This window comes from Erinaceus europaeus, chromosome 8, assembly GCF_950295315.1.
Source record: "Erinaceus europaeus chromosome 8, mEriEur2.1, whole genome shotgun sequence".
Taxonomy (NCBI): Eukaryota; Metazoa; Chordata; class Mammalia; order Eulipotyphla; family Erinaceidae; genus Erinaceus; species Erinaceus europaeus.
The window spans coordinates 103,532,168-103,558,168 of record NC_080169.1 but is presented as its reverse complement, the minus strand read 5'-3'; the positions used below and the strand labels follow the sequence as shown (position 1 = coordinate 103,558,168).

The window sequence follows — 26,001 nt, the reverse complement described above, 5'->3', positions numbered from 1 at the left end:
TAATGGTTCTGCAAAAGACTTTCATGCCTGAGGCTCAGAGGTCTGCAGTTCAAGGTGTTTTCTTAAAGATATATATATATTTAAAAACTTTATTTTATTTGATAGAACATAGAGAAATGGAGAGGAAGGGGGTAAACAGAGGGGCAGACAGAGAGACACCTGCAGTCTTGTTTCACCATTCATGAAGTGTTCCCTCCTGCAGGCAGAGACAGAGGGCTTAAACCTTAATTTTTGTGCATGGTAGTACACACACATAACCAGGTATACCACTACCCAGTCCCAGGTCTGAGGTTCAGTCCCAGGACCACCATCAACCAGAACTGAGCAGTGCTTTCTATCTATCTTTCTCTCTTCTTCTTCTTTTTCTTCTCCTTCTTCTTCTTTTAAAATTTCTTTATTGAGGGATTAATGGTTTACAGTTAACAGTAAAATACAGTAGTTTGTACATGCATAACATATTCACATAACAATAAAACCCCCACTAGGTCCTCCTCTGCCTCTCTCTTCCATTAAAATAAATAAATTTAAAAATAAAAGACTTGCAAAGCAGTGGGAGAAACCTATTCCAAGTTAAGTCATGTTTTCAGATGTTGACAATAAGAGAATAATTAGATCATGAGGAAGCTGCCTTGGCTGGGTTAGCCTTGTAGTCTTCAGAATGCTCAGGGAGGTCATCTCCTCTCCTGGCCTGCAAACTCACAACTCTCTCACAGGGATACAAAGAAGGAAAAAAAATTCTCTTCCTAGATCTAATCCCACAGCAAGTGCCAAGAGGCCCAGAGCTCCTGTCTCTTCCTTTTTTTCTCTGGCCTGCCATGCCCCTCCCAGTTTCTTCTCATTCTGGAAGGAGCAGAATCACCTGTCCTCCACTGCATCTTCTTAAAGTTATAGTGGGAAGTCTTAGGGCTGTGTTGGAGTTGAGGTGCGGCACCATCTTCAGAGGAAGAGAGAGGGTGTGTACGTGCATCTCTTCATGACTGTATGTGTGCACCTGATGGTTGTGGCTATCAGAACCAGCTTTCTATTCCTTTTTTTCTTCTTGTTACTGAGGCATCGCTGCTCCAAGTTGACTTTATCAGGTCGAAAGACAGAGACAGAGAGGTAGAGGGAGAGAGGGGAAGATGCCACAACATTGAATCCCATGGTTGGTTCCTCTTGGGATCTAGGCACTTGGAGACATGTCTGTGGCAGGAACAGAGCAGACTCAGGCTCCATAACTGCTTCAAGTGTGGGGAGCACCAAGCCCTTCCACCCCTCATTCTATAAGTGGTTCCCAAGTAGTTTGAAGGCTGAGGGTTTGTCTATAGCCCCAAGACACTGATTTCCCAGTTTAATCAGACTGGGCTCAAACCTGGGTCATGTGCACTATCTAAGAGAACTATCTTGCCAGCCTGGTTTAGCTTGTAGGGTCATTCATTCATTTATATGTCCATTACATATTCATCCATCCACTTCATTTGTTCATTTACTCATTCATTCACCAATTTCATCCATAAGCCCATTTATCTATCTAGTCAACCAGCTAACCATTCACTCTATCTATTCATTCACTCACTCATTCATTCATTCATTCACTTACTCATCCATCCATCCATCTGTACACTAGTTCACTCATTGCCTCAGAGAAGGAACTCCTACGAGTGCCTGCCTAATCCTGACTTCACAACAAACTCATCCTTCCTTTCTGCTTTCCAGTCTGTCTGGTGAGAAACTGTGAGTCAATGGCCACTTTAAGCTAGATCATATAGAGCCATAAAAGGCCAGAAGAATGGACAGCATAAATAAGATCTGCAATGTCCATTATTTCTCCCTCCTGGGAGACGCAGAGCTCTGTGCTATGCCAGGGAAGAAGCCCCAGCCATTCTTTCCTCCCCCTGGATCTGGGAAAAGTCAGGACACCCAGGAGCCCAAGTCATGTGTTCCCAGAGACCTGACTCCTCTTTCTTGTTCACCCCCTGCCTGCCCACAGTGTCTGCACTTTGCAAAGGGGCTGGTTTGCATCAGCTTCTGCAGATCTCTCTGGGGATCTTATCATGTCACCAGCCCCCTCTTGTGTGAACCCTGACACGATATTTGTTTTGCAGTTGAGCTGGTTCTGATGCACTTGTGCAGGTTCTTCCTAGGATCTGTGGCACCTGGAGATATGTCTGCGGCAGGAACAGAGTAGATTCAGGCTCCATGACTGCTTCAATGTGGGGTGCACCAATCCCTGCCACACTTACTCTGTAAGGACACCTAGCTGTCCGGCACCCTTGGTCCCCAAGTGGTTTGAAGGCTGAGAGTCTATAGTCCTGGGACATTGATCTCCCAGTTTAATCAGCTTTCAGTTCCTTGCTCTCCAAGTAAGGTGCCAGCCTCATCTGTGTAGAGTTGGCTCTTCACCTGGAGCTTTGAGGAGGATAAGACTGACAGGATAAGAAGGACCTGGGTTGGAGTGGGGGGGGGGGTTGGTGGCCCTCATCTTTAGAGATGAATGACACTGTTTGCTCATTAGGGAGATTATTCCTGGCAAGACGGCCGCCAGAATGCTCTCCAGTAAGCATCTGCCTGCTTCTGGAAGACGATATTTATTGTTCAGCCCTTCAATGGCTGTAAATAAACAGCCCGGCCCAGATAATGTTCCAGTAAACAAACAAGCAGCTGCCAGGAGCTCCCCGGATGGCTGACCTTTGCAGAGGCCACCCCGCTGATGTTTTAATAGCAGTCTGCCTTGCAGCAGAAGCTCCCCGTGCCAGGGACTGCTCGAGGAGTTAGCACTGACAGGTGGATGGGCTGGGGGACTGCGCTGCCAAGGAAGAGCCCGGGCTAGGATCCCAGTGGTGGGCGGGGGGATGCCTATACTCTCAGAGTAGGTGTGCCAGCCTGTGCCCCCAAGCATGGGCATGCACACATGTGCCTGGTAAACCACAGGTAGGGAATGGTGCAGAGCTTGCTAAATGCTATGAAGGAGTTTTCTGGGAAGTACAGGTAGGACTGACACTTGGTGTCATGGCCTAGCACCCGGCTGTTGCTTTTCGTGACGTTGTAATATAATTGACAAATAGAGATTGTTTGCATTTATGGTGTGTGGCTTGACTTTTTTTAAAAAAAGGAGGACTATAAATTTTTAATTAAAATTTTTGTATTAACTTTATTTATTTATTTATTGGAAATTGAGAGGGAAGGGGGTGATAGGGAGAAAGATAGACACCTGCAGACCTGCTTCACCACTTAAAAAGCTTTCTCCCTGCAGATGGAGACTAGAAGCTTGAACCTGGGTCCTTATGCACAGTAACATGTGAGCTCAACCAGATATGCCACCTCAAAATATTTTATTTTAATGAGAGATACAGAGAGAAAGAAAAATAGATGACAGATAGATTGGTAGATGCTAGAGCACTGTTCAATTCTGGCTTATGGTAGTGCTGGATATTGAACCTGGGGTATAGGTGCCTCAGGCATGAAAGTCTTGCAGAACCATTATGCTGTTTCCAGGCCTGAAGACACATATACACACACACACACACACAGCGTAATTTTTATGAGGGAGGATTAACTCCCAGTTTTGGCTTGTTGTGGTCCTAGGGCTTGAACCATGGGCCTCTGGGGGAATCTAAGCATGTCAGTTTGGTGCACTACCACTGTGCTATCTCCCAAATCACTGATGTTTTGATATACATATCAAATCAAAGTCCATGATCAAGTTAATTAATTATATGCGTCACCTCACACCACCACCCTTTGTATGTGTGTATACATAATGTACATATATATATATATATATATATATATATATATATATATATATATATATATATAGTGTTAAGTGTGCACATTGCCTTATCTATTGCATGACATTATGTTATATTGTGTTAATTGTATTATAGACTACTTTTCTGGACCCATTCTTTTGTAGGCCCTTATTTCAGTTGTTTGTTCGTCCCTGGCTACTGAGAATAACTCCCCATTTGCTAAATACTGAAATATCTCCATGATTGGCCCTTGGCTGTATCCCCAAGCCCCCAGTGCCCACACCATCCATTTGGCCCCTTCACCCCAGCAGCAGCTGCAGCCTTGAAGACTCCAGCCCTGCGGCTGACTGGCTGGGCCTCTGGCTGGCTGCCCCCTCATAGCTGTCAAGTGTTTTGGCCATCACTCAAGATTCCAGAGACTTCCTGCCATGCAAGAGGAGTGGTCAGAGTGTCTGAAGCCTGAGTGGGGAGAGAGAATGCAGAGCCATGTGAAAGGGAGCTTGAGGAGTGCTAGACTTGACTCGGTCAGAGTCAGAACTTGGTTCATCATAGCTTGTTTGTACAGCCTGTGAGCTCTTGAACTTGAAGATTGCAGGAATACTCTATACTGTTTGCATTTTAGATGCTGGAAGACATAGAAGTATCACATGAGGGGCGAATGTGTGGGTAAGGTCTTAACTGAAGGTGCATCTTGGAGCAGAGTCACTGAGACAAATTATTAGCAAGGTCATTAATGAGACAGAACCTCAAGGCAGGAGAGGGAATAGTCTGGAACTGTGCTTCCCACTGTGGGAGCCACTTCAGAACCTTGGTCTGTTTAGCACTTGAAATATGGCCAGTCCAAAACTGAGCTTGGTTGTGTGTATAAAACATACATCATGGGGAGTCGGGCGGTAGTGCAGCGGGTTAAGCGCACGTGGCTCAAAGCGCAAGGACCGGCGTAAGGATCCCAGTTCGAGCCCCTGGCTCCCCACCTGCAGGGGAGTCGCTTCACAGGTGGTGAAGCAGATCTGCAGGTGTCTCTCTTTCTCTCCCCCTCTCTGTCTTCCCCTCCTCTCTCCATTTTTCTCTGTCCTATCCAAAACAACAACATCAATAACTATAATAATAAAACAACAAGGGCAACAAAAGGAAAATAAATAAAATTTTAAAAAGTGTTTTAAAAAAACATACATCATGAGTCAAAGAGATAGCTCACCCTGTCTTATGCAAGTTTTGACAGGAATGTAAGCTTAGTTCAAGTAATAGCACCACATGAGATAATGGTATTAAGGAAAGCTTCGGCACTGTGATCTCACTCTCTCCTCTCTCTCACTGAAAATAAAAGCAAGCTCAGGCTGGTATCAGTAAAACCATGCATGTGCAATGTTCCAGTTTTTCAAGACAAAAAGAAATCAGATTTCAAAATTTAACATGAGAAAATGAATGTGAAATTCCTCATTGGCAGTTTTCCTATTGTATGCTTGTTAATGTGATAGTAGACAAAATGCATTATGAACTGGAACTGAGCTAAGGCCTATATGGAAATTGTACCTACCACAGAGAATGTGTTCATGCCCAGTCTCTTTAGGACAATTCTGGCTATAAATGACCAATGTTTGCAGCCGGGGAAGTGGTGACACAGTAGAGCATAGGACTTGCAATAGTAAGGCTCCTAGCTCAATTCCTGGCACCACACATACCAGAGGGATGCTCTAGCTCAGACTCTGTTGCTTTCTCTCATTAATAAGTACATAAATAGATCTTTTCCAGACTGACAAGCTTCCTCCTCTGACATTTTTTTTTTCTCTTCACATTTCTGCCCTTCCTTCCCTCTGCTAATATAGTGTGTGTGTTTAGGAATTTTGTTAATACCATTAAGCTTGCTCCTTCGGATCAACCTTCCTGCCAGCTTAAGAGATTTTGTCTCCTACCGTGACTTCTGAATGACAACTGCCGTTACCCAGCCCAGTGTGTTTGTGTTGGTAGTAGCCCTTTCTGTCCTGTGGATTGACGTGCTGCCTTCCCCCTGGCCTCACTTGGAGCTGGGCTGATAATCCCTGATTATACTCCAGCCACTGGCCAGATGTCCTGCGAAGAGCCCAGAGGAGCTTTGAATACCCTCTGCTGTGGCACTTGTCCCTTGGCCTGATCTGTGTAAAAACAGTTTTGCAGGTGGTGGGGTTTTGCGGGAGGGAGGACAGGGCAAGGCAGTGAGCACTGAGCCAGTGAGCAGCAGTGAGCACTGAGCCAGTGAGAGTTAGGATGGAGGTCCCTTCCTGTAGTCAGTGTCAGCAACTAATTTGATTTATGGTTTTATTTATTTATGTTTACCATCAAAGTTACCATTGGGGCTTAGTGCCTGCATATCTCCACTATTCCAGGTGACCATGTTTTTCCTTCTTTCTTTTGGTAGATGATGAAAGAGAGAGATAGGGAGGGCAACAGATAAAAGAAGAGATAACCCTTAGCACCACTCCACCACTCATGAAGATTCTCCCTCTGCAGGTGTGGATCAGGGCTTTGAACCCAGGTACTTGTGCATGGGAATGTGTGTATTCTATCAGCTGAGTACACTGGCCAGTGTGTTTTGGTTTGTCTCAACTGTGTATTGAATACTTGGGATGGAGTGTGTGTGAATTTCTCAGGCTGTGCTCAAGTTGTGATCACCTGCAGTAAGTTTCTAACTCCTCAGGGAGGACTAAAACCACAGTCTTTGAGCACATGGACTTGTCCATGGGGATGGCTTCTGTTTGTCACTTGTCACCCCATTTGAATGCTGCTTGACATTTTGTGGATCTTTGTGGCTGCCCTGGAGTATTGAGAGCAGTAAACAATGTTGCCAACTTCTCCCTCCCTTTTGCCTCTCACCTTGATCAACAGACTCCATCCTCAGATGGGGAGATTGTGAGCTGTTTTCTCAGGATTTGGATCATTTAATTAGTAGCAACTTATGTTTTTCCATCTTTATTGAGGTGTAATTAACAAATAAAAACTGTATATTTAAGGTATACAACTCAGTGTTTGACATATGTATACATCGTGAAATCAACACTAGCGTTGAGGTAAATATGTCTAATCTTTCACATAGTAGTCATTTTCTCTCTTTCTCTTCTTCCCTCCATCCCTGAGTCCTTGCCTCCCTCCCTTGTAGTGAGAAAATATTCCATCTAGCCTCACAGCAAATTTCAATTACTAAATGTATTAGACTTGACGGTGGTTACCTGGCTGTATATGGGATGAACTTATTCATCTTGCTTCACTGAAATTTTGTACCCCTTCAAGTCTTTCCACATCCCTCATGCTCACCCTCCAAATCTTTAAAACAACCAAGTGATAATCAGCTTCAGTGAGTCTGGTTGTTTCAGACCCCACATGTCAACAAGAGCATTTAGTATTTGTCTTTCTGTGCTGGGATTACCTCACATACCACAATGTCTTCCAGATTCACCCATTGCATTTGTCAGGGTTTACCTTTTTTCTCTCTTTCTTTAATTTTGAATCGAGGGGCCCTTGGTTTGTAAATATATGTAAGTTTCAGGGAAAAACTTCACAGGCCAATGATGTATACACCACACTGCACCCTCCGCCAAAGGTCAAGCTACCATCCACCTTTCTCCACCTGGCTCCTTCCACCCACCCCTCCAACCAGCCTTCCTCTTCTCTTTTGTAATGATCAATTGACTGACTGTCAGAGTCTAAAGGCTTTGTTTATTCATTTACTTCATTGTTTTATAATCAGCATATGTGTGTGTGTGTTTTCACTCTAGTGTAAGACAAAATAATGTTCAATATATAAATATGTGTATGCACATATATAATCATACACACACATGTATATGATCACTGCATTACTCAGCTTTGATTTATGGTGGTGCTGAGAATTGAATCTGGGATATTGGGGCCCCAGGCATGGAAATCTTTTGCATAACCATTATGCTATCTCCCTAGCCCTACTTATATTTTCGTTACTCAGTTGTCCACCAGTGGATATTTAGGTTGTTCACATGTCTTGGATACTGTGAATAATGTAGCCATGAACTTAGGAACACCCATCTCTTCAAGATCTTGATTCCTTTTGGCGATGAATTATTGTATCATACAGTAGTTGTTATCTTTAATTTTCCCAGGCACCTCCATGCTATTTTTCATAGTAGTTGCATCACTGACATTTACATTCATAATGCACAGTGTTCCCTGTTCTCCACATCCTCACCAGAGCTTGTTTGTGCCCACTTACTGCCACTTCCTAGTTTCCATGCCACGTGGTGAGGCTGCAGCATTGAACTTGATGGGCAAGTTCTCTGCTGCACGACACTCTGCCCAGGGTCAGCTCCCTGACCTGCCTCAGTCCCCCCCAGGAGATGCCCTTATTCTGTAGTTCATCTGTATCACTATGAAAAAGCTTAGAAGCCTCTGCTAGTGTCCCTGCTTCTGTCTCCAGACCACTTATAAAAAATATGAAATAAAACTAGTCATAACATTAGCACTTGGGGAGTCTCCCAGCTCCCACTTCTTGCAGAAATGTGTCTTTTTCTTTCTCTAAGTCAGTTCTTCTCTCCATGGCCAAACTGTCCAAAGTCCCACAGAGACTCATTATTTTTAAATACCTTTTCATGTGGAACCTTGTCAAAGACTTTTAGAAAATCTAAATAGCTATACAACAAGCACACTGGGCCAGGAATTGGGAGGCTGAGGTCCTGGTTGTGACTGTCATTGGTTTGTCATTGAACTTGGGGAAAAGCTTAGACAGCCCTGATCTCTATTTCTTAACTGGTAGAAAGAGAATGATTATGCTGGCAGTCAACATCATAAAACTTTTACAGCCATCAACTGAGACAATGTTATTTAAGAATGCTTTCCAGAGTATAAAACACCAAGTATGAGGGATCATTATTTTGAAGATTTACAACTGCATCTTTTTCATTCATATGCAGATGCTCTCCCCAAAGGACTACAGTTCTTTTTAAACATGGTTCCTCCATCACTCCCAGGGTAAAGATGGTTTAACATCAAGTACGTTCATTCCCTGAAGGGACTGTGGATTTACTTGATGAATAGGACATGATTCAACCTGGGTTGTTTTGTTATGGAAATGCACAGAGGTGTGGACACTGAAATAGGTCCAGCCTTGGTTTAATTCAAGGTCATGACTAGATGAGTGACCTTGAGCAAGTTTCTCAACCTTTCTGTGAGTGGCTCAGATAGTAGTGCATTGGAAACATGAGGTCACAGGTTTGATCCCCAGCACTATGCTAGAGTAATACTTAGACCTTTCCCTTCTCCTGCCTCCCTGTCTCTCTATAGCTGATGGAATAAACACAATAAACCAAAAAAAAAAAAAAAAAAAAAATCCCTCTCTGTGGAGAATAAATCAAGGATTTCTGAGTGCATGATACTACTAAGCAGCCTTTTGGCATGTGTCTGTTTGTTTATTTGTTTGTTTTATTGTACATATTTAGAGAAAGAGAGAGAAGGATACTGCTCCACCATCCATGGAGCTCCCCCTGGTGCTGTTTAGGGAACTTGCATGTGGTACCTGGGATCACATGTTTTCCCTGCTAAGCTATCTCATGGCCTTCCTTGATTTGGAGATTTAAATGAAAAAGCAGATATAATGCCTAACACACCATTGCCACTCAGCCCTTCACAAGTCTCATCCTTCCAATTGAGTAGTGGCCCAGAACAACTCCAATTTTATGATGGAACACCCACCATTCAGCTCACCCCACCACAGACTTTCTGTTCCCTGAAATAAGTCATTGGGTTGGGGCTGTGTGCTGGGAGAGGAAGACCTATGTCTCTCCACTGCAAGACCCAGACAGAGTGTAGAAGAGGGGCATTTAACCCCATCCTACCTTACTTGGGAAGATCAGACTATGAGAGCTTGCTCTGTCCTTATATCCTGCCCCAGGTCCCCTGGTTTCTTCTGATATCTACCTGTATCCAGTCTGTCATCCAAAGAGCAAAGAGCTGGAGCCAATGATAAAGAAAGGTGTGTAGGCACCAAATCCAATTTCCTTTGGAAGTCAGACTCTGGGGCACTGGAGGGGACTCAGTCCTGCCAGTGTTCCTGGACAAGGCTGCTCTGGGTGCAACCAGAGGGGGCTGGAGTCCAGCCAGGCCATTCAGGATCAGTCTCCTGCTCTTGAGGCCATTCACAGCTGGGGTGAAGCCTGGCTGGGCTGGGGGCCAAGGCCATCACAGCATGGTCAGACTTGGGTGGTAATCCCAATTGGTTTTGCATGAACGCTTGTTTCATTCAGATTAAGGAAAGACCTGGCCAGGGAGGACATCTGGTGGCTTGGGGGTGGGCAAAGGAGAAAGAAGGAAGGCTACTGGAATCTGAGGAATTTAGATTTTTTTTTTTTAATAAGAATAAAGGTCTCTCTCTTTAATCCCTTTACCAGTTTTTATTGCTGTTGCTGTTGGTGATTTTTTGTTTTTGTTGTAGTACACTTAATGAAAATCAACAAAGTTTAAACTTCCTTTCATTCCTTCTTTCCCTCTGTCCCATCCCATCTGCCTCCTCTCTTCTCTCTTTTTTTCTTCTTTTCATTTTTTCTTTTTATTTCCTACCAGATTTACTGCTAGGGTTTGGTACCTGTATGGCCAATTTACCACTCCTAGCCACCCTCTTTTCCTTTTATTTTTCTTTTTGATAAAGACTGAGAAGAATTGACTGGGAAGGAGGAAGTAGTAAGAGAGGCTGAAGGACTCTTGCAACATTGTTTCACTATTCCTGAAGCTTCTCCCTAGAATGAGACCAGGGACTTAGCCTGGGTCCTTGTGTACTGCAATGCATACACTCTACTACAGGTGCTCTGCCACCAGACTCTTCTTTCTTTCTTTCTTTCTTTCTTTCTTTCTTTCTTTCTTTCTTTCTTTCTTTCTTTCTTTCTTTCTTTCTTCCTTCCTTCCTTCCTTCCTTCCTTCCTTCCTTCCTTCCTTCCACATTAAGGAAAGAACACAGGTTCTCACACATGCATGACATCATCAATGAGTGACACCCCAGTCTAATTTCCCATTCTATTTTTTCCTTTATATTTTATTTGATAGATCAGAGAGAAATTAAAAGGGGAGGAGAAGATAGAGAAAGATAGACACCTGCATATCTGCTTCACCTTTCATGAAGGTGTGAAGTGGGCACTTGAACCTGAGTCCTGGTGCATAGTAACGTGTACTCTTAACCAGGTGCACCACTACCCACTCCTTTACACCTGTATCTTTTCTGCTGACAAGTGGGATAAATAGAATTACCTTTCTGTCATAGAACACTCTCTTTGGAAAGACCTTCAGTCCTGCACTCTTTGCTCATTCCCCACATTCCTCCTACCAGTATCAGCCCCATCTTTGCTCCAGGTCCTTCAGTCTAAAGATACAGCTTAGCAATGAGTTTGATCTCATCTCATCTCTTCCCTCTCCCTCCTGCTCCCCCTCATTCCTTCCTTTCTCTTCTCCTCCCCTTCCCTCTTCTCCCCCCTTTCCCTTCCCCTCTCTTCTCTTTGCCCTTCCTTGGATGAGCTCTATGATGGGCTTGTATCACTCTTGCTCCATTGATCTTGACCTTGGAGGTTTATGTGTGCACATTTCATATCCTCTCTCTCCTGGATGCTGGGGGGGGTGGGTTTTTCTGAGATGAAGGTCATATTAACTCTGGACTCATCTTGTCTGTTCTTCTTCACAGATCCGGGTGGATGGGCCGAGAGGCAATGCCTTGCAGTACGAAACGGTGCAGGTGGTAGATCCTGGCCCCGTCCTCAGGGACATGGCCTTCTCCAAGGACCATGAGCATCTCTACATAATGTCTGAAAGGCAGGTAAGGCTCGTTGTGCTGTGAGACATCTGTCTTGTGGCTGAATATTAGCCTGTGGTTTGTGAACACCCACAGGAGGCCATCTTGGAGAAGGGTTGACTTGTTTGACTCAGTGTGTATCCTTTCTTTGAGCACAGGAACAGGGAATGAAGCAGTTGAAAAGAGCAAGATACCGTCAAATCTAGAACAAGTCTACTAACTTCAAAATGGTGATGTGTAGATTCAGGGTCAACATTTACTTTCTTTGGAAGGACCATTCTGCAGATGTCACTGCTGTATGTTGAGATGTCCCTCCACAAAACAGAATTGCCAACTAAGGTCACCCTCCTGCAGCCTAGAGGAGTATGGTGGATAAGGGTTTGCCTGCTGAAAAACCTCACTGCATGGAAAAATCAGAAGGATGGAGGTGCAGAAAGCTGAGTTTGTGTGTAATCCCAAGAGATGGTATGAGAGATCCCAAATCTTAAATGTGTACCCACTACTCTAATGTTGTACCACCAGAAAACACCATGAGACCAAACCCTAAAGGATAGATAGATAGATACATGGATAGATAGATATACTTTCATGGTTACTGTTACTTGATATGGGATAGCGAACGGCAAAGTTAGGATGTGGGACTCAGCCCAGAGCTCAGTCCTTTAGGGGTATCTGACATCAGACAAGAATCCGTATGTCCACAGCCAGGCAAAAGCACCAGTGAAATGTCTCTTCCTTTCTCTGTTTTGGTGTTTCCTCCTAAGCTCTAAGCATATGTGATTGAGTAGTAGCTATATATTCCAGGTGGGAGAGATAATTGGTGAGAGGTTGCCTGCATTATTGATTGTGGTTTTCACTTGATTAAGAGTTTCAGAGCTCCATTCAGGTCAAGGGGTAGATGAGATGTGGTCCACGAAAGATGTACACTTGACTGGTGAGATAGTTCACCTAGGAGTGCACCTGCTTTGCCTTGTGTGTAACCCACTTTTGAGCCCTGGCCACAAAGGGAGGAAGCTTTGGTGCTGTGACTTCTCCTTCTTTTTCTTTTTATTATTCTATTCTTCTTCCTCCTCCTCTTTCTCCTTCCTCTTCCTCTTTTTCTTGCTCTTCTTTTTCTCACCCTCCCCTCTCCCTCTCTCCAAAAGTTGGTCTATAGCAATGAAGCCTTGCTGAGGACTTAAAAAAAAAAAAAAACTGAACACAAACAACCTGAAAACAAAAAGTAAAACCTCACATCATTTGGAGACTCAAAACTCTTAAATGGAAAATCTCTCTGCCAGAGACCCCAATTCATTGAAGTAGATGTTACTGCTTTCTTGTGCCTCGGTGTCCCTCCCTGTCAGCTGTAACATGGAGGAGAGAGAGAGAGAGAGAGAGAGAGGAAATCCGGAGCGGAGATGGAACACAATTCTTTATTTGCGCGGACATCTCAGAGTTGGGTGAGAGCGCAGTGGTTCGGGACACATGGAGCTAGCCAAAATGGCCGCCTCGTGCAGCACCCTTTTCTGCGTCTAACCACTGAGGTGAAAACTGGGCAAAAGAGAGATGGGGCGGAAGAAGAAGGGCTTTATAGGGCAAAAACCGGGAGTGACGAGCCAGGACAGGATTGGTTGGGAAGGGCACTTCGAGAATATTGTATTAACTCTTGTGGGAACTGCCAATAGCCTGAGGGGACCTCTGCACAGCACCTCCCTGTGTACAGTTTGTTATTCAGAGATTTTCAGAGGATAGCTGATGCCAAGTCCAACTACCTCAGGGGTCTACAGACTTCAAGTTCATGTTAGATATTTAGATGCAATTGTAAAGGTTGTTTATTCAACCAGAGGTACTGGGGTCTTAGAGAATATTTTTCTTTGGGAAATCCATACTCCCAAAAATGTGTCCCACAGAGCCTAAACTCACTGCTGAGTATGTTCAATCTGCAAGACATAGCCTAACCCAAATGCTGTCACACCTCTGTCCCCATTACCTCTGGGTAGAGCAAGTCATTCCTAAGAGCTATCCCTCTAACTCATAAATACAAATATGTGAAAACAGCAGCCAGGCCATGAGGGGTGGCCATCCCCACCTCCCTCCTCCCTCCTTGCCTCTTTTTGTCTTCATTAGCAGGACCTCAACTCCCCAGAGGTCCTTGCTGACAGAGTCTGGATTGTTCTGCTTGCCCCCTCTCTGCAGAGTTGGGGAGATGAATACCGCATTATGCCACCCACAGGGATTTTGCATTCTGTTTTGGAAGCCCACAGCAGCCCCTCCTTCCCCCAAGATGCCTGATGACATCGTCTCTTGGTGTGGGACTCACCATAAAGTCACACTGGGACCCATTGTGGAGTCTCACTGAGGTGACCATGGCCTTGGGAATGCCCTGGTATGGGGCCAAAGAGGGGAGAACAATGTGGGAGTCAGCAATGGACCGGTGTAAGGCTACTTCTTTGCTTCCATTCACTTTCTTTTTCAGTGGAACCCACACTCCCAACACTGCTCTGCTGTAAGGTCCTAGTCATTGAGGGAGAGCTATACTCCTTGGTGGAAGGAATCCTTTGGAGAAGACATAAGCTCTCCATAGATCACTGAATATTGTACAACTTCTTGCCTGACTTGAGTCTGAGGATTTCTGAACTCAACACTTCTGAAGAAGAAAATATAAGTCAAGTAGAAGCCTCCTTTGATATCTGAGTTGGAATTCTGAGTATGCCTTCCTCCCTCTCAGATGCCTACCTGAATCCTATTCATTCCATATTCTCAGCCATGGGTGATGAAGGGTGCTGAGAACTCTGGATAGTGGGTATATGGGAAAGGACTGGAGGACAGGAGTGGATGGAGACAGCTGATGCATCATTCAGTTGGAAGTATAGGGTAGTCTGTTCCTCCCACTGCCCTCCCTGAACATTCTCGTTATCAAGGCCCCCAGCATATGGGCCAACAGTCTCTAAGGGGTTTGCAGATTCTTCATGAGGAGTCATAGGATCATACCACATGGGAAGTGCACAGACCTTGTGGTCACAGTATCTGAGCTTGAATCTTGGCGTACCATTGGCTAAATATGATCTCAGCTAAGTGTCTGAACCTCTCAGACTCCACCTTCTCATCTGTCACATGGAGGTAGTAATAATGTTTGATAGTTTTATTCCCAAGATCAAATGGCATGACTCATGTCATAAACTTGAGCCAAGCCTAGTAGAGAAAGGAGGGCTTGCCAAATAGAGATCCTTATCCATATGACCTTGTAGCACAAGTGCCCTAGCACTAGCCACATTTGGAGTCAAATAGGGGGTGGCATTGAAATCTTGGATGATCTAGCATGTATAGAACACAGCTTCAGGTGAAGGTCTAGGAGGGTAGATCAAGGTATAGTGAGTGGAACTCTGGATAAGAGTTGCTTGGTCAATAGTTGGAGGAGACACCAAACCCAGCCTGCCAGGTATGGATTCAGCCTCTGTCAGCCCATGGGCTGGTCTCAGTCCTAAAGCATCAGAGCTCTTTTCAGGGCTGTAGGCAAAGTGCATGATTTGTAGTGATGTCTAGTCCATCTGGAAAGTGTAACTCCTTTTCAACCGGCTAATTTCTCCTTGTCTTTCAAAATTAGGCTCTATTATCAAATTCTGCAATGAGGTACTTCTGACCTGTGGCTAGACATCTCTCTAGTCGCACCCTCAGACTGGATTCTCACCTGCCACACTGTCAACAACTTGAGGGCAGTCCTTCATCTTCTCTGTCTGCCTAAATCTTAAATAGTAGCTCCTTGATAGCTATTGGATGGATGGATAGATAGATGGATGGATGGATGGGGGAATGGATGGATGAAAAGATGGGTAGAAGAAGCATGAATGAAGAGAATAATGAATGGATAGAAGGTAGAGGGAAGAACGAGTGAGTATATGGATGGATGAATAAATCCACAGTGTTTTCACTGAACCAAAAGTCAGGGAAAAGAGAGAGGCTAATATGTACAATCTATTGCTAATTTCCAGCTTTGAACTATATTTTTATATAACTGTATAATACTATGATAATTAAAGGGCTACTTTTGATTTTAAAAAAGGCATGTCTTAAACTTTTGCAGTATTTCTACCACTACCATGACTTTTGCACTGCCCTGAACCTTTCTGTGGTGATTTGTGTTTATATAAATAAGCATCTTCTTTAATCTTAAATACCCTACCACAACCATATCTCAAATAGTGATATAGATCTGAATTATAGATGTGCTAGTCATCAGTAATGTACCTAGGGTGGGGGTAGATAGCATAATGGTTATGCAAAGAGACTCTCATGCTTGAGGCTTCAAAGTCCAAGATTCAACCCCTTACACCACCATAAGCCAGAGCTGAACAGTGCTCTGGTAAAAAAAAAAAAAAAAGAAGAAAGAAAGAAAGAAAGAAAGAAAGAAGGAAATGTACTTAATGTACCTACAGATAAACATAGAACGATCTTCAGTTCTGAAAATCCTTTTCTATATCTATACATGACCATTGTGAACACTCCTAATTTTGAGAACCAATGGCATATTCACTGCTTGGGGCTCTCTTTTTTTAGGTAGAAAGAGAGAGTATTGGGGTGAGGTGGGCGTGGAGGGGGAAGAAGACACTATAGCACTAGAGCTCTTCCCCCATCCCACCCCCACCCTGCAGCAGAGGCTGGGCTTGAACTTGGGTCATATGTGTATGACAAAGTAGACACCTTTCCAGAGAAGCTGTCTTGCTGGCCTTAGTTTGGGTTTTGAAACTCAAAGGCCTGGATTCAAAGTCCATGCCTTTGCTCACTTGATGATGAGTGACCTTGAACATGTCTTTCAACTTTCCACCGTAAGGTAGATGCTAAGAGGTAATCTGTTTCAGTTGCAGAACTTGAATGTTGGCAGAGAAACATATAGTTCCCTCCACATCACTGCCATCCTTCGCAGGAGGTGAACATTGAACTGTTTCTAAAGAATGTAAGTGAATGACAGTAACTAGCAGTGAGTCAGTTCAAGAAGTAGCAGGAGGTTTTTGTTTGCTTGGTTTTTGCCCCTTCATTTCTGTTTTCCTATAGAATCAAATAATAAGCATTTTAGAGGTTTTTTTTGGAGGGGGGCGGGTCAGGTGGTTTTTGGCACCACTCTTCAATTCTGTTACAATGCAGAAGTGGCCATAGATGGTACCTAAGCAAATGAGCATGTCTGTTCCAGTAAAACTTTATTTACAAAAATAGGTGAAGGTTCATGATTTTCTGACCCTAGTTAGTCCTCCAGTGAAAACGTGTTGAAAGATCACAATGTCTGCAGAGCACCTTAGCAGCCACTTAGCACTTCATTCTTTTGCTGCTCACATCATTCACACAGCACCTGGGTTAGTAACCTCCCAGGAGCTAGAGATGCAGAGGGAAAACATGACTGAGTCCCTTTCCTCAGAGAAATGATGTTTGAAGCAGAGCCTCAAACAATGAATGCATGCATGCATGAATGGATGAATGATTGTCAAGTAAAGGTGACTATCATGGAAAGTGAACAGACTTGAGATAAATGAGACAATATCCAAGGGTATGCTGAGGAATATCATATATCACAATCATATTTCCTCCCCCTCCCCCTCCCCCTCCCCTCTCCTCCCCTTCCCTTCCTTTCCCTTTTCTTCTCATTGCCACCAGGGTTAATACTGGAATTCTGTGTCTGCATAATGAATCCACTGATCCCAGTTCCCCTTCCTTCCTTCCTTCCTTCCTTCCTCCCTCCCCCCCTCCCTCCCTCCCTTCCTTCCTTTCTTTTCTTCCTTTATTTATTCCTTCTTTCCTTTCTCTCTCTCTCTCTCTCTCTCTCTTTCTTTCTGAGACAGAGATAAACTGAGAGGGAAAGAGGGAGGGAGAGAAAGACCTGCTGCTCTGCTTAACTGCCTGTCCTAAAAGATGTTTTTAAAAATTGATTTAATTATGATCAATAAGATCATAGAATAAGAGGGGGTACAGTTACATACAATTCCTACCACCAGAGTTGCACATCCCATTCCTGTCATTGGAAGCTTTCCTATTTTTTAACCCTCTGGGAGTATGGACCCAGGATCATTGCAGGGTGCAGAAGGTAGGAGGTCTGGCTTCTGTAATTGCTTCTCCACTAGACATGGATGTTGGCAGGTTGATCCATACTCTCAGGCTGTTTTTGTCTTTCCCTAATGGGGCGGGTTTCTGGAGAGGTGGGGTTCCAGGGTACATTGGTAAGATAGTCTGTCCAGGGCATTCATATTGGTTTCATGGTAGCATCCGCAACTTGGTGGCTGAAAAGCATTAAGATATAAAGCAGAACAATTTGTTAAATAATCAGGAACCTAAAGGTAAGAATAGAGCAAATGATATCTGGGATCTCCAATTTGGAAGAAGTGAGGAACTCTATTTTAGGTATATTCCAAGGACCACATGACTTTACTAATTTTTGCCTGAGCCCGACAGCTAAAATGCAGTGGGCTAAAAGAATTGTCTGGGGAGATGGTGTCAGAGTTGGAAATAGAACTAGAAAGCTGTATCTGGGAAGAGATACTCGATTTTAAGAGGGTTGTCAGGGGACTGGCAGGTGGCTCACTTCACAGATGCCCACTGTATCATAAATAAGGACCCAGGCTCAGCCTCTGGCCATCACTTGGGAGCACCTGTACTGAGAGAGCTTCACAACTCCTAGAGAAGTGTTCTTGTTCACTTCAACTCTCTCTCTCTCTTTCTCTCTCTCTCTCTCTCCCTCTCTCTCTTCCTCTCTTTCTTCATGTCTCTCACCTTCCCTCTAAACAAAATAGAGCCCACTGTGAGTTGTTTAATCATGTAGGTGCAGTCCCTGGGCATAACCTTGGTGGCAAATAAAAGGAAGTTAGTCAGAAAATTGGCAAAATAGTTCTCCTGAATGGTGCACCTGCTTTGTCACACATTTAATCCTGGATTTATTCCAGCCCCCACTACACTGGAGGAAACCCGAGTGCTATGATGTCCTTGTGCTCTCCCTTTGTCTCTCTTTCTCTGAAAAATAAATTTTAAAAAATTGGCCCAAACTAGTGAAGCTCTGGTAACCACCACCACCACCACAACAAGTTGCCAGAGAAAACTTCCCAGGAGGGAACTTTGAGCAGACAGTGGAATGAAGTGAAGTGGCAGGAGGTGACGCCGAAGTGTCCAGGCAGAAAGCTTGATTGGTACAAAGGCTGTGGAATGACTACACAGCCTTGTATTTCTGGAGAAACTGGAAACCTTGTTGCTCAGGAGTGAGAAAGTTAGAAACAGCAGACAGGGGCCTCAGTCTGTCATCTGCAAAATGGAGACATAACAAATATGTCTCCTGGGATGGTGACATGGGCAGAAAGAAATAATGACACCAGAGCAGGATTGGCTTGGCATGGAGAAGTGAGTGATTTTTCAACAAATTCTAGTCTTCCTTGTGGTTATGTGAATGTTGAATGCTTCTGTAGCTGGGATGTTGTTTCTCTTACTGTGGGCTTGGCAACTCACTCTCTCTTTCTCTCTCAGTGGGCTGCTTTCCATGAATACTTTGTCTCTGGAGATTTTGAGTGTGCCCTGCCAAGGGTGATGTCATCTTGTAATGGTTCTCTTGACTTTGATTCCTTTAGTGCCAGGGTATGTTTCTCTCTGTCTTTTTCTCTTCTGCATAACTCTGGGTATCTCTCCAGTGTGTGTGTGTGTGTGTGTGTGTGTGTGTGTGTGTGTGTGTAAGAAACAGAGAGAGAGAGACCTCCCCTGCACCTATCCCCATGTCCCTCACCAGCCTCCTTCTTGCTCTGTGCACAGTGTTGGATGTGTATGTGGCATATCTTGACTGCAGTTCCAATGCCCCCCAGGGAATATCTGTCTGCATGTGAAGCCACTAAGATCCAAACTTGCCAAAAGGCTAGGAGGGAAGTAAGAGAAGATGTCAGCAAGGCAGAGAAATGTGTAGAAAAGATGGCAGAGCCTGGGTCATCCCCGGATGCTCTAGGTCAAACCCCACAGGGGGATAAGTAGCTGTTCCTCCCACCCCAATCTCTCATTCCTGATTGGCCCCTGGCAAGTGGAGGACTTCTGTGTGAATTTAGAGACTCTGCCATCACACAGGCCAGTTCTTCTCAGCCTGAAAGCTGGGATATCAAATGTACATTTCTGCTTTTTAAACCAGTGTATTTATTTTATTTAAGAGGACAGAGAGAAATTGAGAAGGGAAGGGAAATAGAGAAAGAGAGAGAAAGCGAGTGATACCTGCAGCACTGATTCATTGCTTATGAAGCTTCCCATCAACAGCTGTAGCAAGTGGAGACAGCAGTCAGACTACTAGATGAATCACACAATAGGTCAGCAGGCCCACAGGTGAGGAGTGACATAGAGGAGGAAATGGAGTAAGGGATTCAAAGAATTGGGGAGGATAAAGGGTTGCATGGTTGTTTTTCTTTTAATTTTTTATTTATTTTTCGTGAAAGAGAGCTATAGAAAGAAAGACACACAGACACACAGACTCACACAGACCCCTCACACACACACAAAGAAAGAAAGAGAGAGAGAGAGAGAGAGAGTCCAGAGACTCTCCACTTTGGTTATGGAGGTACTCGGAATTGAACCTGGGACCTCAGAGCCTCAGACATGAAAGTCTTTTGCAGAACCATCATGTTGTCTGTCTAGCTGAAAGGGTTGCAGTTTTAGCAGTGGCTGCAGAAAGGCATCCAAAGAGGCAAAAGTGTCACACGGGGTGACTAATTGCCACTGGGATGCTAGCCAAAGCAGGCAAGGGATCTGTTCAAGTTGAGAATCCTGTCCCTATTTCTTTTCCCTTGTATTTCTCGCTTTTACTCACTTTTCATTGGGGCGTGTGGAATTGAGTGATGCTTAAGACTTCCTGGCTAGGGGCAGGTGATAGGTCACCTGGCAGACTGCACACTTCACCATATGTGAGGGCCCAGGTTTGAGGCCCCAGCCATCCTATGGGAGCACATTCATGGGAGTAGGCTTCCAGTGTGGTGGAACAGTGCAGCTGTAGAGTTTCTCTCTTCTTTCCTTTGTCTCTTTTTCTCTTTTTCTTTTAACCAGACTATTGCTTAGCTCTGATTTATGGGGGGCGGGGGGGCGTTAAACCTGGGATTTTAGAGCCTATGGCATGAGAGTCACTTTGCATAACCATTAAGCTATCTCCTCTGCCCTCAATTCCCTTGTCTATAACCTTCTATTATGAAATAAATAAATAAATAAAAAAGAAGGGAGGAAGCCAAGTTTGCTGTAAGTGGAGGAATAAATAAGAACACTGGCTGGGATAAAAAGCAGACTTCCTGCTCTTCCTTGTGGGAGAAAATTGGTGAGAGGCTGTGTCTGTAATTGGAGGCTTCACCTTGTTGAGAGCTTCAGAGGAGAATTCACTTATGCGGTAGGTATTCTATGGTTCCCCACCACCACCTCCAAAAAATAATCTCATGTCATTTAGGAGGTCAGGCCCTTTAACTGAATAGCTCTCCTGTCAGGGACCCCAGTGGAATGAGGGTTCACTACTGCTTCTGTGTTCTCCCTTGTCCTTCCCTGTCCTCAGGCTGCCCATCAGGAGTAGAAAGCACAGGTGCCCTGAAGTCTGGTGGCCTTGAGAGTCTGCAGACCTTTGTTTCACAGTAGGTGTGGTTGCTGTGCTAGTTTCTACAGCCAGAGGTGCTAACTCCTGTTAGAAGCTTCCAGCTTGGGACCAGGTGGTGGTGCTCCTGGTTGATTGCACATGTTATAATGTGCAAGGACCCAGGTTCAAGCCCTGGCCCCCACCTCCATGGAAAAAGTTTTGTGATTGGTGAAGCAGTGTTTCAGGTGTCTCTCTGTCTCTTCTTCTCTTACCTCCCTCTCCCCTCTTGATTTCTATCCAATAAATAAATTAAGATAATAATACAAATTTTTTTTAAAAAGCTTTCAGCTCTATTGTCTCTGGGACCACAGCCACATCTATCATGAAGAGTATTTGGGGTGACACAGGGTGACACAGCCATCTCTCCCTCACTCTTTCTGCTCCTGCCAGGGATTGAACTGCAGGCTCCAGTTTGCATTTGGATGGCTGACAATGAGACAAGCCCATTTGGATACTGGCTCCTGACTATAGGACAGGGCTGCTCCCGATGGCTTCAGGGACAGTCAGCTCAAGGCACTGACCTGTGTGTGAGTGACAGGAAGCCCAGCCGCCTTGAGTAGTTCTCAAGGGAGAAAAGCTGTTGCCCTGCTCTGCTCAGTTCTGCCCACATGGAAACTGTGGCCTTTATCTGGTACTGGTGCAGAGGAGCTAAGGTGGTGCTGCCTTTACCTCTGGCATCCTTCTGCGAGCTGGAAGACAGAACCAACCCAGATTTCAGTGACGTCAGAAGAGAGTTGAATGGAGGGCTCAGAGCTCAGGAGTGACTGACAGTCCTAAATTGCTCGGACAGAACTGCTCCAAAGATTGATGCAAACTCCTTTCCTTCTCCTCCCACTCCTCCTCCTCCTCCTTCTCTTCCTCCTCTTCCTTCTCCTTCTTCCTCATCTTCTTTCTCTTCTCTTTCTCCTCCTTCTCCTCCTCCATTTCTTCCTCTTCTTCATTTGAATAGAGACAGAATTTGAAAGGGAAGGAGGAAATAGGGAGGGAGAGATGCAACTGTAGCACTGCTTTACCACTTGTGAAGCTTCTCCTTTGTTTTGGAGAACTGGAGACTTGAACCCAGGTCTTTGAGCATAGTAGGATGTATGCTAAATCAGGTGTGCCACTATTTTCACATGTATGTGTGTATGCATGTATTTTCTGTTTAATAGAGAGAAATTGAGAGGGGGAGGAAAGGTAGAGAGAGAGATACACAAGTGTGTTCTCAACTGGGTGTGCTACCACCAGACCCTCCACAGATTTTATTTGTTTGCTTTGTGCAGGTGATCAGAGATTATAGCTTACAGCTAAGCTGTCTGGCAACTCAATGATAGAAACATAGTATTCAGCACAATTCATTCATTTATCCACACCCACCTCCTCTATGATGGGCGGGGAGCCAGGGGGACCTGCAGAACTGGGGGTGACTTTGAGAGCAGAATCCTGCTACCCACCCATGTGCATAAGGAGAATGTACCTTTGGGTTCTAACTTGAACAGGAAGTGGAGCCTCTGGAGTAAGCCCCACAGAAAACTGTTTTCATTTTGCTGCACTGTTGGCATTCAATCTCATCATCTCACCTCTACAGAACTTGTCAGGTGTTTCCTTTTGCTCATTTCAATTCTACAATGAGGACTCAATAAAACATTCAACTAGACTTCCCTGGGCTGGGCAGACGACCCCACCAATGTGTCCTGGAGCCCCACTTCCCCAGAGTTCTGCCCCACTAGGGAAAGAGAGAGACAGGCTGGGAGTATGGATGGACCTGTCAATACCCATGTTCAGCGGGGAAGCAATTACTGAAGCCAGACCTTCCACCTTCTGCATCCAACAATGACCTTGGGTCCATACTCCCAGAGGGATAAAGAATAGGAAAGCTATCAGGGGAGGGGATGAGATACGGAGTTCTGGTGATGGGGATTGTGTGGAGTTGTACCCCTCTGTACTATGATTTTGTCAGTGTTTCCTTTTTATAAATAAAAATAAAAAAAAAAGAACACTCATGGTAGTAGAGGAGGGACTGAAAGGTGACAGAGATGTTGTCCTTGGTCCTGGTGGCCCACCCTGCAAAGTGGAGCATTCCTAGTGGCTGTTTCTAAAATTGTTTTTCAAGTGTCCAAGAGGATTGAACTCTGGCAAGTGGTAGAGAGGAAAGCTGTGGAGGCAGCGGCTGGAGAGAGCTGCCTAATGGCGTTCAGATCTTTCCAGGTCTTTCAGATCTTCTTGGTCTGTGATCATCTTAAACCCCAGTTGGGCTGAGGTTGGAGACATAGATCACCAGGTCGATCATGTGCCTTGCCAAGCGTGGCCCAGGTTCGAGTCACTGTACCATATGAGAGGTGCTATGGTGTCTCTTCATCTCTTTGTCTCTCTCTACCTTTCCCCTCTTTTTTTGAAAAGGGGGCCCAGAGCAGTATAATCACATATGTGTGAGGTCCCAGCTATGCAAAATAAAAACTAAGCAAGAGCCTTGTGGGACCCAGGCAGCAGCACACCCAGTTAGGTGCAAGGACCCAAACAATGATCCAGATTCGTGCCCTGGCTCCCCACCTGCAGGGGGGACACTTCACAAATGGCAAAGCAGCTCTGCAAGTGTCCCTCTTTCTCTCTCCATTTCTGTTTCCTCCTCCCTTCTCAATCTGTCCTATCCAATAAAATGGAAGGAAAACAAGGTTACCAGGAGCAGTGGATTCATAGTGCCAGCACCGATCGTCAGTGACAACTCTCGAGGCAAAAAAAAAAAAAAAAAGCAAAGCCTTCTCAGGGAGGACTGGGTACAAACAGGCTAAAATTCCTAGCTTGGAGCAGAAGTAGAATCACAAAGACAAACCCACCCAGAGAATATGGCTCTCGCTGATCAGAGACTAGACCACAGGCTCGCAGTCCTCCCATTTCCTAGAGGGCAGCCCCAATAAGTATAAGGGGAAGACCCCACTTCAGCATTTGTCAAGGAATTTTTTCTCCAAATAGACAGAGGTTAGGAGGTTGCCAGAGAGCCCTGGGAAGCTGATGCTCAGAGCTGAGCTAGGCATCCTCACCCCTAGTACAGTAAACTTCCTAAGAGAGTCAGTAATGAGAGGCTGGGTGGTGGTGCACCTGGATTAGCACACATGTTACAATACATAAGGACCCAGGTTAGAGTCCCTATCCCCTCCTGCAGGGGGAAAGTTTTGCAAGTAGTGAAGCTGTGTTGCAGGTGTCTGTCTCTCTTTTTCTCTATCGCCCCCTTTCCTCTCAATTTCTGACTCTCTAGTCAAATAAATAAATATAATACAATTGAAAAAGATAGAGTAATGATTACTGTGACAATGGTGCCAGCATCACAGCTGATACCCATAAACCCAAGGTCTCCCCTGGTCCTCCACAGACTAAGTCTGGATGGAATTAGTTAAGGTCTTTGAGGACTGGATTGACTCCTGCTTGAGCTCTGCAGAGAGATAGAGAGAAAGGGAGAGGAGGAGGGAGAGGGAGAAAGAGAGACTGGTGATACAGGATACTTAAAGAAATAGCCTACCCCCTGGGAATACTGATGAGCCCTTCTGGGAGGTAAATAGATATGTGATAATTTGTACCATTGTTCAAGATGACTAGTTGGCATTAGTGATGTCACATGATTTTGCCAAACTCAATGGAGGTATAAAGAGGTGAAATGACACATGGCAGAATTAGATCAGATTCCAGTCTCTTAAGTGCATTTCAGATAGTGTGCTTAAACAATGGAGGCACGGATTTGAAAATGACACAGAAATGACTCGATCACCTCTAAGGTGCATGTGAGGGTGGAGGTACATACTGCCTGACAATTGGAAGAAAGCTGTGCAGAGTAGCAGAGGAGATAGTCAGGTCTCCAAATTCATATATCCTCCTTCAAAAAGCTTTGGCTCTAGGAAATCTACCCACTTATCCACTGTGGGGGGGGGGGGAAGGGCAGGCTCAGAACTTGCACTGGAATTCACCAGCCCTGGTTTTCTGTTTCAGTTCTGTCACTTCCTACCTGTAGGTCCCTGGGGGATTATTGTGTTTTCTCATGGCCTGGTGAGGGGGTAGATAAGTGCTTGCTGGCTGGGTGTGTACAATGAGCAAATCAGAAATGATTCATATAATTCACAGTGTCATGCCTATCTCATAGTGTGGACTCATTAAATCCTAACTTTTTTTCTGGATCTTCTTTAGTGTGTGCTGATCTACTACAGGAACATCTATTTGGTGTGTGTGGGAGGGATACATACATACATACATATATACATACACACACACACATATTGCTTCTAGGGTTATCACTGAGGTTTGGTGTGGCACTATGAATCCACTGCTCATGGCAGCTATCTTTTTACATTTTATTGGGTAGGATGGAGAGAAATTGAGAGAAGAAAGGAAGATAGAGAGGGAGAGAGAAAAATAGACACTTGCAGACCTGCTTTGCAGTTTATGAAGTGTCTCTCCTGCAGGTGTGGAGCTGGGGGCTTAAGCCCGGATCCTTGCTTGGATCCTTGTGTGGGTTCTTGCTCTTAACCAGGTGCACCACCACCTGGCCCCCAGTAAAATATTTTTATAGTTGCAATGCATGTATTAACTTACTAATGAGAGGAAGAGGAGGAGAACATAACTAAAGTGTAACTCTAGCACATGCGGTCTGTGCCGGGGCTCAAACTTGGGACCTTGTGATTGAGTGCCCAACAGGCCATTTTCCATGCCACTTCTTGGACTGCCCTATCTTACCTAGACATCTGTCATCATTGACTAAGTTGACATCTGTCTCTCTGAGGGCCCTTCAGGCCCTGGTTTTTAGCACATGGAGCAGAGCACAGGCCAGCTGAGTCTGCACCTTCTCACAATTGTGGCCACACAGACTGCTTTAAGCAACCCTCAGTTTTATTCTCAGAGCCAAGATCTTTTAAGATATTAAAAAATAAAAGTAGGGATAGAGAGAA

The 26,001-nt window shown here is 44.8% G+C and overlaps 1 protein-coding gene across 1 annotated transcript in view; it reads left to right on the top strand.

The window, feature by feature from the left end:
• The window catches only part of LOC103118968 (plexin-A4), a 519,644-nt gene that overhangs the window by 346,179 nt on the left and 147,464 nt on the right, over nucleotides 1-26,001 (top strand). Inside the window, exon 4 of the mRNA XM_060196590.1 lies at nucleotides 11,398-11,529. Within this exon, the coding sequence (XP_060052573.1) occupies nucleotides 11,398-11,529 (132 nt within the window). The remainder of the gene's footprint in view (nucleotides 1-11,397; nucleotides 11,530-26,001) is intronic.